General features: G+C 41.8%; 1 protein-coding gene across 9 annotated transcripts in view; it reads left to right on the top strand.

Annotated features, from left to right (window-relative positions):
• Positions 1–20,213, top strand: part of ALPK1 (alpha kinase 1) — a 180,089-nt gene that overhangs the window by 78,602 nt on the left and 81,274 nt on the right. For all 9 annotated transcript variants that reach the window (XR_005744222.1, XM_040329060.1, XM_040329078.1 and 6 more), the window contains one exon: positions 6,267–6,421. Coding sequence is in view for 8 of the 9 variants with exons in the window: in XM_040329060.1 (XP_040184994.1) it covers positions 6,267–6,421 (155 nt within the window). In the remaining variant the exon portion in view is untranslated. The remainder of the gene's footprint in view (positions 1–6,266; positions 6,422–20,213) is intronic.

Raw genomic sequence — 20,213 nt, 5'->3', positions numbered from 1 at the left:
TCCCATCCAATTCAGGTGAATGTGTGTATAGTGCTGTAAAAAAATCAACTTAGAATGAACTTTTAAGAAGCCATGTGTATTCACCTACATCAATAAAAATTATTCCTAAAATGTAGGAATACATAGTACTAATTATTAGGTATTATTGTAATTATTTTGATAAATTGCACCTTGGTGTGTTTAATGGAAGTATATTCAGAGAGAAATATGTAGGTTACCATTTCTCATCTCTTAAAAATGTGTATTACCTGTCTGTCTCTAGCGTTAAAAATGGAACAAACAAGCGACTGGTGAATCCAGAATGAGATTAGAACTGCTAATGTGTCTTACCAACTGCAGGTCAGAAATGATTGCAGCTAGAGGATCGTCATCCAGGCAGACAGAATTTCTCTCAGTAAAAATAAAATGACATTCTGGACATAGTAGTAGGCCAATCTATACATATCAATGTCGGCAAATAAATAATGTAGCCAATTGCATTTTACAGAAAGTTTGACTCTAAAATAAAAAATTTGGATATTTGAGTATCATCTGCAAAAAAATAAATAACAATTTTACATACTCAAAAGACTTGAAGTTCTTTGTTCTTTGCTTCATGTTAGCAACCCAAAAAAGATGCAAACATTTATAGGTAATGAAAATGCAGAGAATTGTTTTGGGATTTTTAAGGTGCTAATATATAGGATACAAAACAATTGTCATGGTTGGCAGGGACCTTGCCAACCATACCAAACATGAACTGTATGAGATGATTGTTGAAATGCTACCATATTGACCAATTATGTTTTTTTTTTTTTTTCTCTCTTTTTTGTTATACACTCTTTTATTAATATTTTTAAATAAATAGTGGATTTTAATCCAGTTGTTGTGTATACTATATATTAGCACCTTAAAAATCCCAAAACAATTCTCTGTATTTTCTATAAATATACAATATACAAGAAGTAATTGGCGACCCACACCCACCTCTCTACAAATTTATAGGTATTGTTTTATAATAATAGATTTTATTTTGGTTCAACAATCAGGGCAGGTTCTACCATGGGTCCCAGTGGGTCCAGTGGACCCAGGCAGCACTTTGAGGGGGTCAGCAAATTGAACTACGACCGCCTTTCCTTCTCTTCCAGTTACCCAGAAAATTGACAATAGACTGCCCCAGCCTGTCTATATACTACCCCAGCCTGCCCCTTTACTGCCCTAGCCTGTCCATATACTACCCTAGCCTGTCTATATACTACCCTAGCCTTCCCCTATACTGCTCTAGCCTACCCCTTGGAATTGAACATAATGGTATGTCATATCAATTTGCATATAGACAAGGTGCTGTTGCATGTAAATCTGACTTCCTGATATAAAATAATGGATGTGGGGGCCTGTTGGTGGGCGTGATTTTTTTCTTCTTGGACCCAGGCAGCACAATGTCTTGGGCCAGCCTTGTCAACAGTATATACGTTTTGCTGCTGCTAATAATTGTATCATAATCTATTATTTATTTGATTAACTATACATTGTCGTGATGCACACCTGGCCCTGGGACACGCTTGTGGTTTTACTAAACGCCAAGCGGTCTTTGTCCAAATTACCTTCTGTCTGCTGGCATATCCTAACCGGTTATTTCCAGCTGCATATGCGGCTTTAATTGTAATCACCGCCGATTACCAGATAGGCCCCAGGGTCCCCTTTACTTTTAATACCTTTACACAGCCAACACAGGTTTGCGCTGGGGCAAATTTTTCCAACCTGGCCTCCGTGTGAGAATTCCTCTCCACGTTGGACCCATGCTCCCCTAACGAGTGGACATCCTGTGCACAGAATAAATCTCCTGACGAAGCTACTACAGTAGCGAAACTAGTAGAGATGAGATCCTGACTTATATGACCCCCTTCGCCCCACCGCCACCCTCTGACCAGGGTTTGTTACCATCTCGGTGATGAGTTGGCTGGTGGTATAATACATCTATTTTATATTGCTGTTGATGTATTTTATAAAAACTGTGTATTTCCTGTTTTTTTTATGTTACTTTCAATAAATTGATTCATTCTTTACCTTCATTATAATTCTCCTCCAAATTCTCTTATCTAGTACCGTTAGAAGTCCCCCTGCCCCTACCTACCTTTTTGGCTTTTTTGGGCCTCTGGGGTCCCAACAAACCCTACTTCTATTCAAACTTATGCTTAGGATGATGGTACTATAATTTTTTGTTTATCTTATTTCTTACACTGAGAGGCTTTCATACAATCAATGGATGTGGGGGCCTGTTGGTGGGCATGATTTTTTTCTTCTTGGACCCAGGCAGCACGATGTCTTGGGCCAGCCCTGTTAACCAGAGGCGATTCAGTTCGCATGTGCCGCGCTATATAAGTTTTTCATTCATTCATTCATTCAACAATATATATGTTTTGCTGCTGCTAATAATTGTATCATAATCTATGATTTATTTGTTTAACTATACATTTTGAAATTATTCCCTGAGTACGTTTTGTACACTCTGATGGATGAGGTTAAGTCTTTCAAAAACATGGGTCAATTATACCTCAACCATTATCCAATTTGTCTTATATACTAGAGCTGGATTTTGACTGTGGTTGAATGCTACGATCTGACTATTGTGAGGTTGGGAACTGGGAAGATGGATGAGAAATTAGCAGTTTAGGGAATTTTTGTTCTCTCAAGTAGATGTAGAAATACAAAATGAAGTGACAATTATTTGGACTCTTTGACCAACAGCCAACTCATGCTGACAAGAAGCTGAAGTAGAAACAAATCACCAAATGCTGTGTTTTGCAGGATGACACAGTAAGCCCTTGCATATGTTTTGAGAAACAATTATGCTGTAATATTCCTACATGGTCATCACAAGTAAGAGGAAGATAGTTGAAAAATCCCTTGTACAAAATAATCATCCAAGGTTCCATAACAGTATTGTGAAACCCTGGTTCAAGGCTTTCGAAAACCTTTAACATTTAACATATTACATGCAACAAAAAGAATTGTCTCTATACTCAACGTAGTTGTTGATTAATTGTATGCCATTCATCCAGTGTAGAGTAGAAGTTGCCTGATCCTCCTTTTCTCTATCTTTTTGAAAAAGGTTTATCATATTTGTAAATTATATAAAAAGAAGTGCACACTAAAAAGGGGCCCAAAGTGCACTTCTCTGCGCCAAAGAAAATAAATTTACTGTTGATGAGGTTCCACTGATGGAATAAAGAAATGATCATATAATAAATAGATAAATATCAAATACCAATATGATATGATAAAAGATGCAGCAGCTGTTTAAAATAAATGAAAACCCATCTATAAAATAAACATAAATAGTATCAAACACATAGACCCAAAGCTGGGTCAAATTGGTAAAACAGCGCTAATAATGGATGAAGTCCAAAACCACATAAATAGATAATACATGAATGAATGATAAGAGTCCCAAAGTGGTTTAACAGGACACAGTTCACAAAGTGGTAAGTGCTTCTAGGGTTGGAACAGTACTTCACCCTATACCAGCTCCCAATCTTCACCGCAGAAGTGAGGCACACTTCCCCTCTGGGGTTCACACTCACCAGATAAAGAGGAGGAATTTGTATACAAGGCTCAGTTTTTAGTTATTTGGTGAGTGTGGACCCCAGAGGGGGAGTGTGCCTCACTTCTGCGGTGAAGATTGGGAGCTGGTGTAGGGTGCACTACTGTTCTAACCCTAGAAGCACTTACCACTTTGTGAACTGTGTTCTGTTAAACCACTTTGGGACTCTTATCATTCATTAATTTATTATCTATTTATGTGGTTTTCGACTTCATCCATTATTAGCGCTGTTTTACCAATTTGACCCAGCTTTGGGTCTATGTGTTTGATATATTTGCAAATTAAACCAATATCAGCTGAAATGTCTTTCAAAAGAATTAAAGAAAAAAAAACTAGACACGGTGATAAAACACATATAAGTATGAAGATGGCAAAATGCATCTAAAAAAAATTATAGACAAAGTGTATTTTAATTACATTTGTAATTTATTTTCTGTGTCAATTTGTTTCTTCCTTTTGATACATGGGGGGACAAGCTTGAAGCCATGTCAATTTTTTTATGCAGCCTGTGTCCTGGCTGGGGAGATTTATCTGACAACCGTCCAAGAGAGTATTTTCCTTACTCTGAAGATAACTCCCTGCACTTCCTGTCTTGTCTCTAGACAAGAGATAATGACAAATCTCCCTGGTGTTACACAGACATAAAAAAAATAAAAAACTTGTCAGAAATTTTAGCCATTCCACACTTGCTAAAAATAATAATAATAATAATAATAATAATAAAAAAAAAAAAGATTTGGGCTTTACATATGCTTTAAAGTGTATCTAAACCCAAGAATGAAATGGAATATTTATAAATTTAGCAGTACTTTGATATGGTGATGGCTTTGTTTTTTTGTTTTTTCAGGCTACTTTTTCCTTTTTTTGTTTTTCAGTAGTGAACATGCCAGTAAAACACTTTGGGGGTTATTTACGAAAGGCAAATCTACTTTGCACTGCAAGTGCACTTGTAAATGCACTGAAAGTGCACTTGGAAGTGCAGTCGCTGTAGATCTGAGGGGAAGATTTGAAATGAGGGGAAGCTCTGCTCATTTTATCATCAAATCATGTGCAAGCTAAAATTATGTTTTTTATTTTCCTTGCATGTCCCCCTCAGATCTACTGCACTTCCAAATGCACTTACAAGTGTACTTGCAGTGCACTTGTAGTGTAAAGCGGATTTGCCTTTCGTAAATAACCCCCTTTCTGTCCTTAGATGAAAGCTTACTGTACTGTATATATTGATTAGTAGCATTTTTATCCTAGGTTACTTGCTCCTGATTTAGAATCCTGAAGGGAAGAGAGGTGACCTGAGCAGGGTTGATGCCACTTGGGATGTAAATGCAGCAGAGGCAGAGTAGACTGGAAACTGTGGGGTAGATTCAGGTACATTTGCGCATTTTTTGCGGAGGCGCAGGGCAACGTTTTTGCCCTGCGCCGCCGCAAATTTTCTGCGCTACCTGCGATTCACGGAGCAGTAGCTCCATAAATTGCGTGGGCGCTCCGGCAAAATGCCCGGCGTAAGCGCGCGCAATTTAAATGATCCCGTAGGGGGCGGGAATCATTTAAATTAGGCGCGTTCCCTCGCCGATCGTAGAGCGCATGCTCCATCGGGAAACTTTCCCGACGTGCATTGCGGCAAATGACGTCGCAAGGACATCATTTGCTTCAAAGTGAATGTGAATGGCGTCCAGCAAACTACGTAAAGTTCAAATTTCGCTAATAGCAGGGGCAGCCTTACGCGAAAACCGCCGTACGCAAACGACGTAAACTGCGTACACAGGGCTCGCGTAACGTTGTGAATCGGCGTTAGTATGCAATTTGCATACTATACGCTGAGCACAACGGGAACGCCACCTAGCGGCCATCGCAAGAATGCAGCCTAAGATATGCGGGCATAAGAGCCTTATGCCACGCATATCTTAGGCTGCAGTCGGCGTAACGAGGTTCCTGAATCAGGAGCATTCGTTACACCGGCGCAAGTAAGCAATTGCGCTGCGTAACTATGGTTACGCAGGCGCAATTGCTCTCTGAATCCGGGCCTGTGAGTTCACTGGAATTTAGGCCGGTCAAATGGTATATTTGGCACATATTATGCTAATATAGAAAGCCCTTTTAAATTGATAATTATCAGATCACAAAGAAGCTAATAAAAATAGTTAATTATTAGGTTGTACGTACACTTTAAGTCCACTTTACTTCTAAAACTTATGTACGGTATGTAGATCTTTGCATTGCTCATTTGTTTGCTAGCCAGGTGAAATGCTGTAGACTTGGAATTGACCGCAGATGCTGGCACATGAACATATATCATGCCTGAAGCTATATTCTTAAGTGTTGTACATACAATAGGATATCTTTTTAGCAGATGAAAATAGATTTGATTACAACATTGATGGCTTACTTCCTGATGACAAGTATGTCTCCACAGCGTGACAATTGTATAAATGTTTACTTCCCACTGAAAACCTATTTAATGGCCGATTGCTCCAGCATACCTTGAGGGCAGAACTGAATAGGTCACAAATTGACAGACATTTTGTTGTTATTAATGGAATGGTAAAAGGATGCAGCAAGTAGCAAGTGCAAGAAAGGTGTGTGGGAAACGTAGGTTATTGTAGTTGAGGTGCAGAACATACCACTGGAAATTAAAAGTGTCTTTATGTCCTGGAGATATCCTAACATGCACTCTGACCTTTTCTAGCCTCTCTGCCGGACGATCTGAAGACTCTCATTCAGGAGGCAAAGGAAATGAAGTGGCCCTTTGTGCCTGAGAGGTGGCAATACAAACAGACAGTCAGCCCAGAAGACAAAACAAACCTCCAAGATCTGATCAATCCAAGGCTTCACGAGTTACTGGTATGAAATAAATCACAAGTTTGATAAAATGTTATAGTGTGAAATTCCGAGCCACCTGATTCACTATGGGGTGGTGTAATCACATATTAAATAGGAAATGATCCTCTGGATTTTGATGTATTTTTTATAAATCATTCATGGGACCTATAATTCATACAGGGCCTTGAAAAAGTATTCATACCTCTTGAAATTTTCCACATTTTGTCAAGTTACAACGAAAAACGTAAATGTATTTTATATGATAGACCAACACAAAGTGGCACATAATTGTGAAGTTGAAGGAAAAAGATAGGGTTGTCCCGATAGCGATACTAGTATCGGTATCGGGACCGATTCCGAGTATTTGCGGGAGTACTCGTACTCCCGCAAATACCCCCCATACCGAAATAGAATAACCCCCCCCACCCCCGCCACCGTTACGCCACATCCCCGCTGCTGCCAACTGGTTAATACGCCCGGGGAACATTACAGCTTTCATTTGAATAGCTGTAATGATTTGCGCCGCGTATAGACACTCCCCCTTGCTCGGGTGAACTGTCCAATTCCTAACAATGGGGAGTGTCTATACGCAGCGCGAATCATTACAGCTATTCAAATGAAAGCTGTAATGTTCCCCGCGCTTATTAACCAGTCGGCGGCAGCGGGATGCAGGTAAGGGGGACATGGCTGGATATGGGGGGAGACATGGCTGCATATGGGGGACATGGCTGGATATGGGGGGGAGACATGGCTGCATATGGGGGACATGGCTGGATATGGGGGGGGACATGGCTGCATATGGGGGGACATGGCTGCATGGGGGGGACATGGCTGGATATGGGGGGATATGGCTGGATATGGGGGGACATGGCTGGATATGGGGGGGACATGGCTGCATATGGGGGGAGACATGGTTGGATATGGGGGGAGACATGGTTGGATATGGGGGGACACATGGCTGCATGGGGGGGGACATGGCTGGATATGGGGGGAGACATGGCTGCATATGGGGGGGAGACATGGCTGCATATGGGGGACATGGCTGGATATGGGGGGAGACATGGCTGCATATGGGGGGACATGGCTGCATGGGGGGGACATGGCTGGATATGGGGGGACATGGCTGGATATGGGGGGGACATGGCTGCATATGGGGGGAGACATGGTTGGATATGGGGGGAGACATGGTTGGATATGGGGGGACACATGGCTGCATTTGTGGGGGGACATGGCTGCATTTGTGGGGGGACATGGCTGCATTTGGGGACACATTTTAAAAAAAGTATCGGTATTCGGTATCGGCGAGTACTTGAAAAAAAGTATCGGTACTTGTACTCAGTCCTAAAAAAGTGGTATCGGGACAACCCTAGAAAAAGATAAATGGTTTAAATTTTTTTTTACAAATAAATATCTGAAAAGTGTACTCTGATACCTCTAACTAAAATCTAGTGGAACCAATACAGGCCACCTGTGTGTAATTGAATCTCAGTATAAATGCAGCTGTTCTGTGAAGCCCTTAGAGGTTTGTTGGAGAACCTTAGTGAACAAACAGCATCATGAAGGCCAAGGAACACACCAGACAGGTCAGGGATAAAGTTGTGGAGAAGTTTAAAGCAGGGTTAGCTTATGAAAAAAATCCCAAGCTTTGAACATCTCACGGAGCATTGTTCAACCCATCATCCGAAAATGGAAAGAGTATGACACAACTGCAAACTTACCCAGACATGGCCGTCCACCTAAACTGACTGGCTGGGCAAGGAGAGCATTAATCAGAGAAGCAACCAAGAGGCCCATGGTAACTCTGGAGGAGCTGGAAAGATCCACAGCTCAGGTGGGAGAATCCTTCCACAGGACAACTGATACTCCACATATCTGGCCTTTATGGAAGAGTGACAAGAAGAAAGCCAAAATAAATCGTGTTTGTAGTTTGCAAGAAGCCATGTGGAGGACACAGCAAACATGTGGAAGAAGGTGCTCTGGTTAGATTAAACCAAAATTGAAGCTATGTATACCGGAAAACGAACACTGCACATCACCCTGAACACGCCATCCCCACCGTGAAACACAGTGGTGGCAGCATCATGTTGTGGGGATGCTTTTCTTCAGGGACAGGGAAGCTGGTCATTGTTGATGGGAAGATGGATGGAGCCAAATACAGGGCAATCTTAGAAGAAAACCTGTTAGAGTCTGCAAAAAACTTGAGATTGGGGCGGAGGTTCCCCTTCTAGCAGGACCCTAAACGACCCTAAACATACAGCCAGAACTACAATGGAATGGTTTTGATCAAACCATTTTCCTATGTTAGAATAGTCCAGTCAAAGTCCAGACATACCGTATATACTCAAGTATAAGCCGACCCGAATATGAGCCGAGGCACCTAATTTTACCACAAAAAAATGGGAAAACATATTGACTCAAATATAAGCCTAGGGTGAGAATGCAGCAGTTACTGTAGTCACTGTGCCCAACCTCACTGTGCCCATTGCAGCCTCACTGTGCCTATTACAACCTCACTGTGCCCATTACAACCTCACTGTGCCCATTGCAACCTTACTGTACCCATTACCTTACTGTGCCCATTACCTCATTGTGCCCATTACAACCTCAATGTGCACATTGCAGTGTACCTGCAATTCTTGACAGGCTGCGCTGCGGGCGTCCATTTTTTAAAACTCGCGCCTTCCTCCTGGTCCCGTCCCGTTCTGTGATAGGCGTTTGGCACTGTGTTCAGTGTTCCGCCTATCACGGATGTTCTTTCATCCTCGGACTCAGTTTCCCAGCAGACACTGTGTTCAGTGTTCCGCCAATCATGGACGTTCTTTCATCCTCGGACAAGAGAAAAACCGATATAGGCAGAACACTGAACACAGTGTCTGCTGGGAAACTGAGTGCAAGGATGAAAGAACGTCCGTGATAGGCGGAACACTGAACACAGTGTCAAACGCCTATCACAGAACGGGAAGGGACTAGTAGGAAGCCACAAGTTTTAAAAAATGGATGCCCAAGGTACACTGACTCGAGTATAAGCCGAGAGGGGTATTTTGAGGGCTGAAAAACTCTGCTTATACTCGAGTATATATGGTAAATTGAGAATCTGTAGCAAGACTTGAAAATTGCAAAAATGTCACTCTGTAGATGTGCAAAGCTGGTAGAGACATTTTCAAAAAGACTTGCAGCTGTAATTGCAGCGAATGGTGGTTCTACAAAGTATTGACTCAGGGGGGGCTGACTACAAATGCACCCCACACTTTTCACATATTTATTGGTAAAATATTTTAAAAACCATTTATCATTTTCCTTCCACTTCACAAGAATGTGTCACTTTGTGTTGGTCTATCACATAAAATCCCAATAAAAAATTTTTTTGTTTTTGGTTGTAACATGACAAAATTTGTAAAATTTCAAGGAGTATGAATACTCAAGGCCCTGTATATATTTAGAACTAAAATAAAAAATAACATTTTTGTGTAGTGCTTACCCTCGGAGGGGCCACTGAAAATTCATCCAGGTCTCTCACAGTAGTACAGAGGCTGTCATTCACAAAAGCACAGCGACAATTCAGGCTCAATCTAGGGGATGTCTTTATAGTATTTATTGCTAAAGAACTTTAACAAGAGAGGAGTTTGGGATCACAGTATACTCCAAAATGGTCAGTAAAGCATCTTAATTACTATAACTAAAATATGTAAGACTTAAGTTGGCCATACACAGGTAGAATTTAGTATGAACATGTATATGAATTTATTTTTTTAATCGGAGCATTCTAAGAATGAGAATAAATCCCTAAAACAGCTTATTTTATTTAGAAGCCCTTACATCTGTTTTAGTTCATTGGTAATATACTTTCAAAGTGGTTGTAATGACTGGACACATTTTACCTTCATGCACTCATGTATGAAGGTAAAAAACCTTCAGTATGTAGCTCCTCCCTCAGCCCATTGGCTACCATTGCTGTGGATCGCAGCCAGTAAGGAGGGAACAGGGGCCGGGCTGAGCCATGCTCTATGTCTCATTGACAAATAGAGGTGGCTCAGGAGCAAGCTTGTGTGAGTGTCCCAGAGCAAGAAGCTTGCTGTAATGGCACTCAGCAGGGGGGAGGGGCCAGGAGCGCTGGTGGAAGACCCAAGAAGAGGAGGATCAGGTCTGCTCTGTGCAAAAAAAACATTGTATGACGTGTGTTATTTAAAAAAAAACTACCCTTTACAAATGCTTTAAGTCTTCTAAAGTGTTCTAAATCTTGCGTTAAGTCTTCTAAACTGTTCTAAATCCCAGGTCACACAAATTTAAACACTACCAGCCAGTGTTATTGCTCTGACTTCCCCATCTTTCTATGGTTCTATGACACTGATAGGTGGTTTTACTGGCAAATAGTTCTAGGAGATTAGAGAGGGCAGGCTACTAGCAGGGAGTTTGAAGTTTTGAAGTGGGATTCCTGCTTCCTCACCAAAAAAGCAACACATCATTATGCATGTAGATAAAGACTGTGGGGCAGTGACGGCCCCTTCATAGAGGGCGTACCCCCCCCCCATCCACCCCCCCCATCCATGCATCCGGCACTCTGATCTACATATAGGACACTGGATGCATGGTTTTCAATGGGGGGTGTTTTAGGCAAAGTCTCCAATAGGCTTCAAAAAAGGATGGGCTTGGGGCACAGAGCACTGCGCTCCAAGCCCACCCAGTTGTGTGATGATAGCGAATCAATTATTTGTTATTTTCACATAAAATCTTCTCCCCGCCAATCAGGAAGCGGGTCTGAGACATGTTTCTTGATAGGATCACCTGACGTTTGGGGCCAATCCAATGCCTAGGAGGAGAGAGGACAGACACGGTGGAAGTCGTGGAGGAAAGGACACCGGAGCCGCTGCTCTCAGCCAGCCGCCTGATGCATTGAGGACACCAGAGCTGCTGCTGACAGCCACCCGCCACTCTTAGCACACCGGATCCACTGCTGTCAGCCACCCATCGTGCTGAGGACACTGGAGCGTGCTAGTGCCAGCGATCCGCTGCGCAGATGACACTGGAGCTGCTGCTTCTAGCCCGCTGCCAGCCACCCTGAGGACACCGGAGCCGCTGCCCGAAATCCACCTTCTGCCACCCATCACCTAGATGGGGTAAGTACCGGATCGAGCAGCAGACGGGGGTAGTGCCGTGCCATCGGCCGCACGGAGGACACCAGAGCTTCTGCTGCCAGCCACCAACCACGCTGAGGACACCGGAGTCGCTGCTCCCAGCCTGCTGCCAGCCACCCGCTGCATTGAGTACACTCGAGCCGCTGCCCGCAATCCACCGCCTGCCACCTAGATGGGGTAAGTGCTGGATTGAATTTGCGAGGAAAATTTGCCCAGAACTTAGTAAATAAGGTGAACTTTGATCATCCAATCCTGTGCTGTTTTTTGTTATCCTTATTGCATCTGATTGGGTATTTTTTGCAAATTCACTAAGCTCTTGCAAAGTGAACAGGCTATTTGCCTTTAGTGATATTAAACTGTGTGTATTCCCATCGTATTCACCAGGAATCTGAAGTGGTTATCTTTTTATGCTTCTAACTGGCAATGCAGCAGGAGACAGAAACTTCTTCCTCCATGTTCTTCTGACCGTTTAAAGCCGTGGGAACAAAGATCATTATTTATTACTATAATAACTGGGGCACAGGATTTTTAGCTGCAGAGGATCTGGAGCATTAAATACTAATTCCAAGGTCTTTTATTGTAATTTCAACATAAATTTATTGATTTACATTTTTTATTGTAAGTTTAGAATCATTTAAGCTAGGTTTAGAGATAAATTCATGTTAAATGCTTGGCTTACTTTAGTTAAAACCAATCTCAGGCAGGCATGGGGTTTCAAAATATAAATAAATGGGTACCTTTAGCTGCTCAAAATTTTGTTTATAGCCTTCCCGCACTACTGGTCCTATGCAATTACCCTTTTTTGTCTGCAAGCTGCGAACAAGTGGATGAGGGTTTTCTTGGTCTACATAATAGGCAGTTATGACTGGCATGAGGCAGGCTCACCTACACGATGGTTGCTTTTGGTCACACCACAGTTTGCAGGCTGCATTGTGTGAGAACAAGTCTGTGGGCTGCTGAAGGTACCTATGTACTGCTGCAAAGGCCGCCCAGGTCTGCCTGATGTGCTTTTAGAAATTAGGTTTAGCGGTTAGGTTAAGGGCTTGGCTTAATTTGAAGCTTAAGTAGGTTAAAGGTTTATGGATAAGGTTTAGAGTCTGGGTGGCTTAAAGGTAACGTTAAGGGGGTAGACTAGGGATTTGCTTTAGAGGTTGCGTAGGTTAAAGGTTAAGTTTAAGGATTAGGTTTAGATTTAGAGTTTAGGTGGCTTAAAGGTTAGAGGTGGGTTAAGGGTTGGAGTTAAAAGGTTGGGTACATTTATGTTTAGGGGTTCTGCCAGATTTAAAAGGGTTTATTTACTCCTTTGGCATTAACTGGTTTTATGCCGAAAAATGTCTATAAAACCGTGTTCTTAAGCTGATCACACACACAATTCTAATTTCTTGTGTCTTTATTGAACACACCCATTAAACATTCACAGTGCTGGAGGAAAAAGTAAGTGAACCCACAGACTAATTACTTCAATAAAAGCTAATTGGAGTCTGTCGTTTGCACACCTGGAGTCCACTTCATGAAATTTGTTTGGAAGTGTGGTTTAGAGCTACTTTCATTGATGAAGGAAACTCAAACATTTTAAGATTGCTGTTCATAAAAAGCATCAGCTGATGTGAACCATGCCTCACAAGAAGAAGCTCTCTAAAGACATACTATCGAGATAGGTTGATCTGCATAAGAATTTAAAAGTCATACAAAGTGTCTAGGCCTTCATCAGTCAGGAGTTGGACAATGCATCCGATCCCCTGATCTACATGCAGGGCGCCGGACGCATGGATTCCAATGGGGGGGGGGTTTAAACATGTGATAAGAGCCAGAGGCTCTAATAGGCTTTAAAAAAGCGTGGGGTCAAAGCGCAGAACACTGTGCTTCAAGCCTACCCAGCTGTGTGAGAATAGCGAATGAATATTTGCTATTCCCACATTGAACCTCCTTCTGGCCAATCAAGAAGTGGCTCCTGAGACCCATCACCCAATTGGCTGAAAGGACAGACGATCCTATTGGAGGAGGAGGGAGGAGACGCACTGCGAAAGCCACTGTAATGCATAGGAAGAGAAGGAAGAAAAGCAATGGAAGCCGCTGTCCATACGAGCCATGCCCGACCTAGATGGGGTAAGTGCGGGGCTGGATTACCAACCGACAGCCCAAGGTGGGGGGACTTAGTGCGGGTGACCCATGGTGGGTGACCCGACTGATGGACCGCAGGGGGGTGGTGATGAGGGGTGCCGACCGGGGGGGTTTTGTTTGCCGCCCCTTTCCCCCCCAAAACATGCCAGCCGCCACTGATACTGTGGCTACTGTTTTTTTAATGGGTGTGTTTAATAAAGACACAAGAAATTTAGATATGTTTGTGCATTCTCAGCTTAAGCACATTGTGTTTGTCTATCGTTGTGATCAAGATGAGGATCAGATCACATTTTATGGCAAATTACTATGTAAAATCAGTTAATTCCAAGAGATTAACATACTTTTTCTTGCTGCCGTATATGACATATGGTTTCAAATGTACAATTTTCTAATTGGTATTGTTCATTAAAAAAAAAATATATGTTTGTTGGAAAAAATACATAATATGCATTTATGTCCCCCTAAATCTGGTTTAATAAAGGTGAAAGAAGCCTACTAGAACAATGGTTGACTGGACCCTAAGCCATCCTAATTGTGAGGAAAAATTTGATAAAAAATAAATAAATAAATACGATTATTTAAATGCACCTTAAAACAAGGAAGGGGTATCAAAGCACAAATTGGTTACTTTTTTGTGTGCAAACGTATAGTGTGTTCTCAATGTCCGTAAAAAAGGGAGGCAGCCCACTACATTTGGCTGATTATGTTGCCACATTAGACTAATTCTGTATTGTCATTTTATTTTGCCTTTTTTGTGACCTTAGACAGAAATTTATGACTGATTTTGACCTTTTCTGTGACCTCTACAAAGCTTCTTAACTTAAAAGAGTACAGTCCTGATTCTCTCAGAATGAGCACCTGCAGGAAACGCCCTGAGAAACCTGGATAGATGAGAGATTAATGTGGCTAGAATAGCAAAGCAGTGTTTTCTGCATTATGCCCTCTCCACAGGTAGACAGGCCTTTACAGAGATGATACCAATTATTTATTGCCGAAACATCTGTTGATAACTGCAGCTGCCCCTGTTAAACAAAGAACATCACAGGGTCAGAGACTATAAGGACCTGAAATCCTTGCCTCATGCTAGCCTAGAACTATTCACTGGCATTCTCCCTGTGTTGTGCACCCTTCCCCCTCGGACACGAGACCCTGGGAAGTCTACATGTTTCATACTTTATCAACAAGGAGCTGCCTTCTTCTACTTATACACTTTGAAGTATCATTTCATCTTTTGAAGCAATTTATAGTTCACAGTTATTAAAGCATAAAGGCCATCAGGAGATACAAAAAGAATAACATCTCCACCCACCACCCACATTAATTATACTTAGGAATTGTTAATACTCTGACCCGTAGAAAATAATGCATCTATTTTTGTCGGTGCTAGTTTATTGTACTTATTTGGCAATAAATCCATATTCACTGGTATAACTTAAAAGTCCGAGCAGATGTGCTATTGTATGGTAGCCAGGATACCATTCGCTTATCTGCTTAGTGCATATACTGTGTGCATATGTGTGTATATACAGTACTGTATGTATGTGTGTGTGTGTGTGTGTATAAATATATATATTACAACACAAATGCAGCGCTCATGCCCTTCAAAAGAGTCCAAATATTTTTTTAAAGATCTAAAATAAGAGTCAATTTAGTGCAGGTCCACACAAAAGGGTGTTCAGAGGGGTCCGCCAAGATGAAAGGTTCACACTGACCCTTCCCCCAAATGATGGACTACTCTATCAAAAGTAGTCAAATGCGCTTTTTAAGTGCTTTGTTCCAACTCTCCATACGTGTGAGATGACCAGTCACTTAGGGACAGAAACGCTCCAACTTAGACAGGGGCTCACAACGCCAACATATGGGGATAGGTAGAAATAAACTTAATTGTGCAGTGTCACTGACAATAATTATTTATTTAAAATAGCCAGAATACTCACAAACAACAAGGTTAAAATTGCATGTAAACTCTCATGGTCTCAGCAATTTTCAACCAATAAGATGGCTGACTGCGCAGTGTGGCGATGTCGCATAACCAGACTCTTCCATTGGAGAGTGATTAGGGGAGAGAGGGGGCAGGGTCGGGTCAGGCTCCGTGTCTGAATGGACACACAGAGCTTTGACTCGGGCTCTATTGCTACCATAGGAAGCTTCTGACTGTGGGGGCACGTGATAGGAGGGAGGGGCCAGGAGCAGCAAAGAGGGATCCGAGAAGAGGAGGATCCAGGCTGCTCTGTGCAAAACCACTGCACAGAGAAGAAAAAAAATGAGACTTTGCAATCACTTTAAGCTTAGTACATTCTAGCATTGAATTACACTTTAATCTAATACTGTCATAGCTTTATTTTGGAATATAGCTTGGCCTGTGTTGGCAACATCACAACTCATTTAATAGTCACTTTAGTTTTTACGTTGGATAGTGTTAAAACATGTGTCAAGGCAAAATAAAAAACATATGCAGTACATCTCTGCACTAAATGCACATTTTCCTATGCTGTATCTTTTTAAATACCCTGCAAATATATGCTGATCTACAGTTCTTGAGGTCTGTTGTGGGCTGACAACACGCAACATTTTTGTGGACCAAGTGGTGTCAGGCCTCCTAATGTCTTTTCCTAAACTACATAACCACTCCCAGGCTAAGATCTCTAAAACAGGCCACTGGGCAGCTCTAATTTCTTTGCGCTTGTCAAACAGATATAACAAAGCACTTTAAATGTTATAATAAACTGACCAAAATGAAGAAAATTAGAGAAGTACATTTTTTTAGGGTTTATATAAACTTTTATGTGCTTTATGTGCTGTCGACTACCGCAAGCAACATTCAGGATGGTCACATCCTCTGATATCCAATAATTTGGGTGTATTCTGAATTCTGAAGGTAACTTGTCAGGCTCTGGCAAGCATCATCCAGTGCTCTATGGGTACTTTTATAACAGTGGTCTCCAAACTGCGGCCCGTGGGCCAGATGTGGCCCTTTGTCTGCCCTTATCTGGCCCTTGGGGCACTATTCAGCCAACTGACACCAATGATTGGGCACCATTCCCCCTACCAACCCCGTCAATGGGGCATTATTCTTCTCATTAATATCAACAGTAGGGCACTATTCCTCCTATTAGAACCAATGATGGAGCACTAATGCCAGGGCATTATCAATCTCTACGCTCATTGGCCACAAGTTAGCCCCCCTAAAGCCCGAAGGTCACTAAACTGGCCCCTTGCTTAGAAAGTTTGGAGACCCCTGTTTTATAAGTTACATCAAGCTGCTTGAAGAGAAACTAATATTTCTTATTACAGATTGCATTACAGACTGCGCCCATACACACCTGCTCTTTCTTATTTGTTTATTAGTATGACATTTTCACACTTAGGGCCAGATTCACAAAAGAGATACGACGGCGTATCTCTAAGATACGATTGTCGTATCTATGCGCCTGATTCATAGAATCAGGTTACGCATAGATAGCACTAAGATCCGACAGGTGTAAGTGACTTACACCGTCTGATCTTAGGCTGCAATTCTAGGCCGGCCGCTAGGTGGCGATTCGATTGCGGTCGGCGTAGAATATGCAAATGACTAGTTACGCAGATTCACGAACGTCCGCTTTGCCCGTCGCTCTAAATTTACGCCGTTTCCGTAGAGATACGTCGCGTAAAACTAAAGCTGCCCTCTAGGTGGTCTAGCCAATGTTAAGTATGGCCGTCGTTCCCGCGTCGAAATTTGAAATTTCACGTCGTTTGCGTAAGTCGTCCGTGAATGGCGCTGGACGCCATTTACGTTAACGTCGAAACCAATGACGTCCTTGCGACGTCATTTAGCGCAATGCACGCCGGGAAATTTTAGGGACGGAGCATGCGCAGTATGTTCGGCGCGGGAACGCGCCTAATTTAAATGGTCCCCGCCCCATTTGAATTAGGCGGGCTTGCGCCGGGCGGATTTGCGCTACGCCGCCGCAAGTTTACAGGCAAGTGCTTTGTGAATCAAGCACTTACGCTGAAAACTTGCGGCGGTGTAACGTAAATGGGATACGTTACGCCGCCGCAGCGTAACACATTTCCATGTGAATATGGCCCTTAATCTTCACTCATTTTTATACAAGAAAATAGACCATCTAAAGATATACTGAATATTTACTAGTATTTTGTAGTAAATTTAGGATGTTGTAAATGCTCTTTGCTAAAAATATCATTTGAAATTCTATATTTTTCCTGTCCTCCCAGATAGTTCCACAAAGTGCAGATAAAGCTCGCTCTATGAAAGTGTAGAAAAGCCTTTTTTCCCCCTTTGTCTCTGTTGGCCTTACATCGGGTGGAACGTTGTAAGATGGGCTGTATGCTCTTGTTTTCACCAGCTGGCAACTCCCCCTGTGAAATCAGGACCCTTTTTCCCCATTTGTGTTATGTCAACGGAAAATGTGAATCACAAATGCACAATAGACTGATCAGTTCTGTCGGGACATTGTTGATATAATTGAGTTTGATCACGTGTGCCAGATCTAGGCCAGGGTGAAATAAGATTTAACACAAGTCTGCTTGTTCTACTTCAACATTCAAACAAAACCATACGCCTTTTTTTTTCAGCATTAAAGACAAGTCATAAGTCAGATTTTTTTTTTTTTTTTTTTTGTGTTTAGTATTTATTTTAAGTATGCTGTTGCCAAACAGCAAATATGTTTGTTCTGGCTTATTCCCAAAACTTTATATGAGAAGTATCATAAATTAAGTTTCTTTAAATGTACGAATCCAAAGAATTCTTAACCTTGTTAATGCAAAAAATTCTAAAGTTAGAAAAATAAAGAAATGTATAAATTAAAATGAGTAAACTGAGCTTTGTGATTTTTACCTACAGGTAAGCTTATAATAAAGTTTACCTGTAGGTAAAATGAATATCTCCTAAACACGCACCATTTAGGAGATATATTCGCTTGTCTGGCAGCCGGTAATGTTACCAGCGAATGCGCTATTAAGTAACAGCATACCCATGCCGATCTTTCAGAGCTCTGTGCCGTGGGTCCCATACGCATGCGTGGGAGTGACATTATCGCGGGTTGGCAATTTAATCGGTCACAGTCTATAAACCTGGAAGGAAGACTGGGTAAAGATGGAAGCCTCTGCAGTGGTGACAGCACACTGCTGTAGGGCTTTTTTTCTAGGTAAGTTTTTTCATAATGTGCTAGTATGTGTTGCATACTAGCACATTATGACATTACCGTGCAGATTTTTTTTTCTTTTCTACCGCTTTGAACACATTAAATATTACAGGAGAATTTATACCCAGTTTGTACAAAGCACAGATAAGTCTTCATAAAATAGCAATCCACAATAAAAAGAGCTAATTCCTCATTTTAGTATTGTGTGGCTAAGCCACTTCAATGATTTCTTTATGCTCTGGGTCAAATATGCATTCAGAACCACTTGTTTAAAGGACAGACACAGCCCAGTATTGCAAAGCTTTTTCTTTCAAACTGCAGTTATTTTTGGCGTTGTTGACCAACATCTGTTTAGTTTATGGAAGTAGAGTTTGGGTATGAATGAGAATATATAATTGGACAGATTAAAGGATCACTAAAGGATTTTTTTTTAAGCTAAATAGCTTCCTTTACCTTACTGCAGTACTGGTTTCATGTCCTCATTGTTCGTTTTTGCTTTGAAGTAGCTGTAATTCTGCTGTGATCTCCACACTTCCTGCTTGTCTGGCTCCTTATGAAAAAACTCATGGGAGCTTCTCACTGTGGTCTAAGCTGTCATTACTGTGTGTCTAAAACTCCTCAGAACCAATCAGATTCATTTTAAAAACAAAACACTGCCCTGGATTTGTTTGTTTTTGTCCTGTGTGTCTCTTTTCTTCACATAAACATGAAACCAGTTTAAAACCGAAAGTGAAACTACAGGTACATTATATGATAGAATTTAATCTATTTTTAATCATTTTTAAAAGGAATCAGTTAACTTTTATGTCTCTATACCCTGTAAACAGTCATTTCAGCAAAAAAAATGTTTTCCTTTAGTGACCCTTTAAGGTGTGGTCGGCTTAAAGGGCCAAAAAGTCCACATCACAGTAGAACCTTCAAAAAGACATAAGGGGCCAGATTCACAGAAGAAATACGGCGGCGTATCTACTGATACGCCGGCGTATTTTCAAATTTGCCGCGTCGTATCTTTAGTTTGAATCCTCAAACCAAGATACGACGGCTTTTGGCATCGATCTGACAGGCGTACGGCTTCGTACGCTTTCGGATCGTAGGTGTAATACTTCGGCGCCCGCTGGGTGGAGTTTTCATCGTTTTCTGCGTTGGGTATGCTAATTAGCTGTTTACGCCGATCCACGAAGGTACGCGCGTTCGTCGCATTCTCTTACGTCGTCGCTAGTCGGCTTTTCCCGTCGTAAACTTACGGCTGCTATTTCATGGCTTATATTTAGACTAGCCATGTTAAAGTATGGCCGTCGTTCCCGCGTCGAATTTCAAATATTTTTTTTGCGTAAGTCGTCCGGGAATACGAAAGGACGTAACGCACGTGGACGTTCAAAAAATTACGTCGGTGCGACATAATTTCGCGCAAAA

The sequence above is a fragment of the Rana temporaria genome, chromosome 1, assembly GCF_905171775.1.
Source record: "Rana temporaria chromosome 1, aRanTem1.1, whole genome shotgun sequence".
Taxonomy (NCBI): Eukaryota; Metazoa; Chordata; class Amphibia; order Anura; family Ranidae; genus Rana; species Rana temporaria.
Note: the sequence above shows the minus strand (reverse complement) of the source record. Positions and strands in the feature narration are given on the sequence as shown.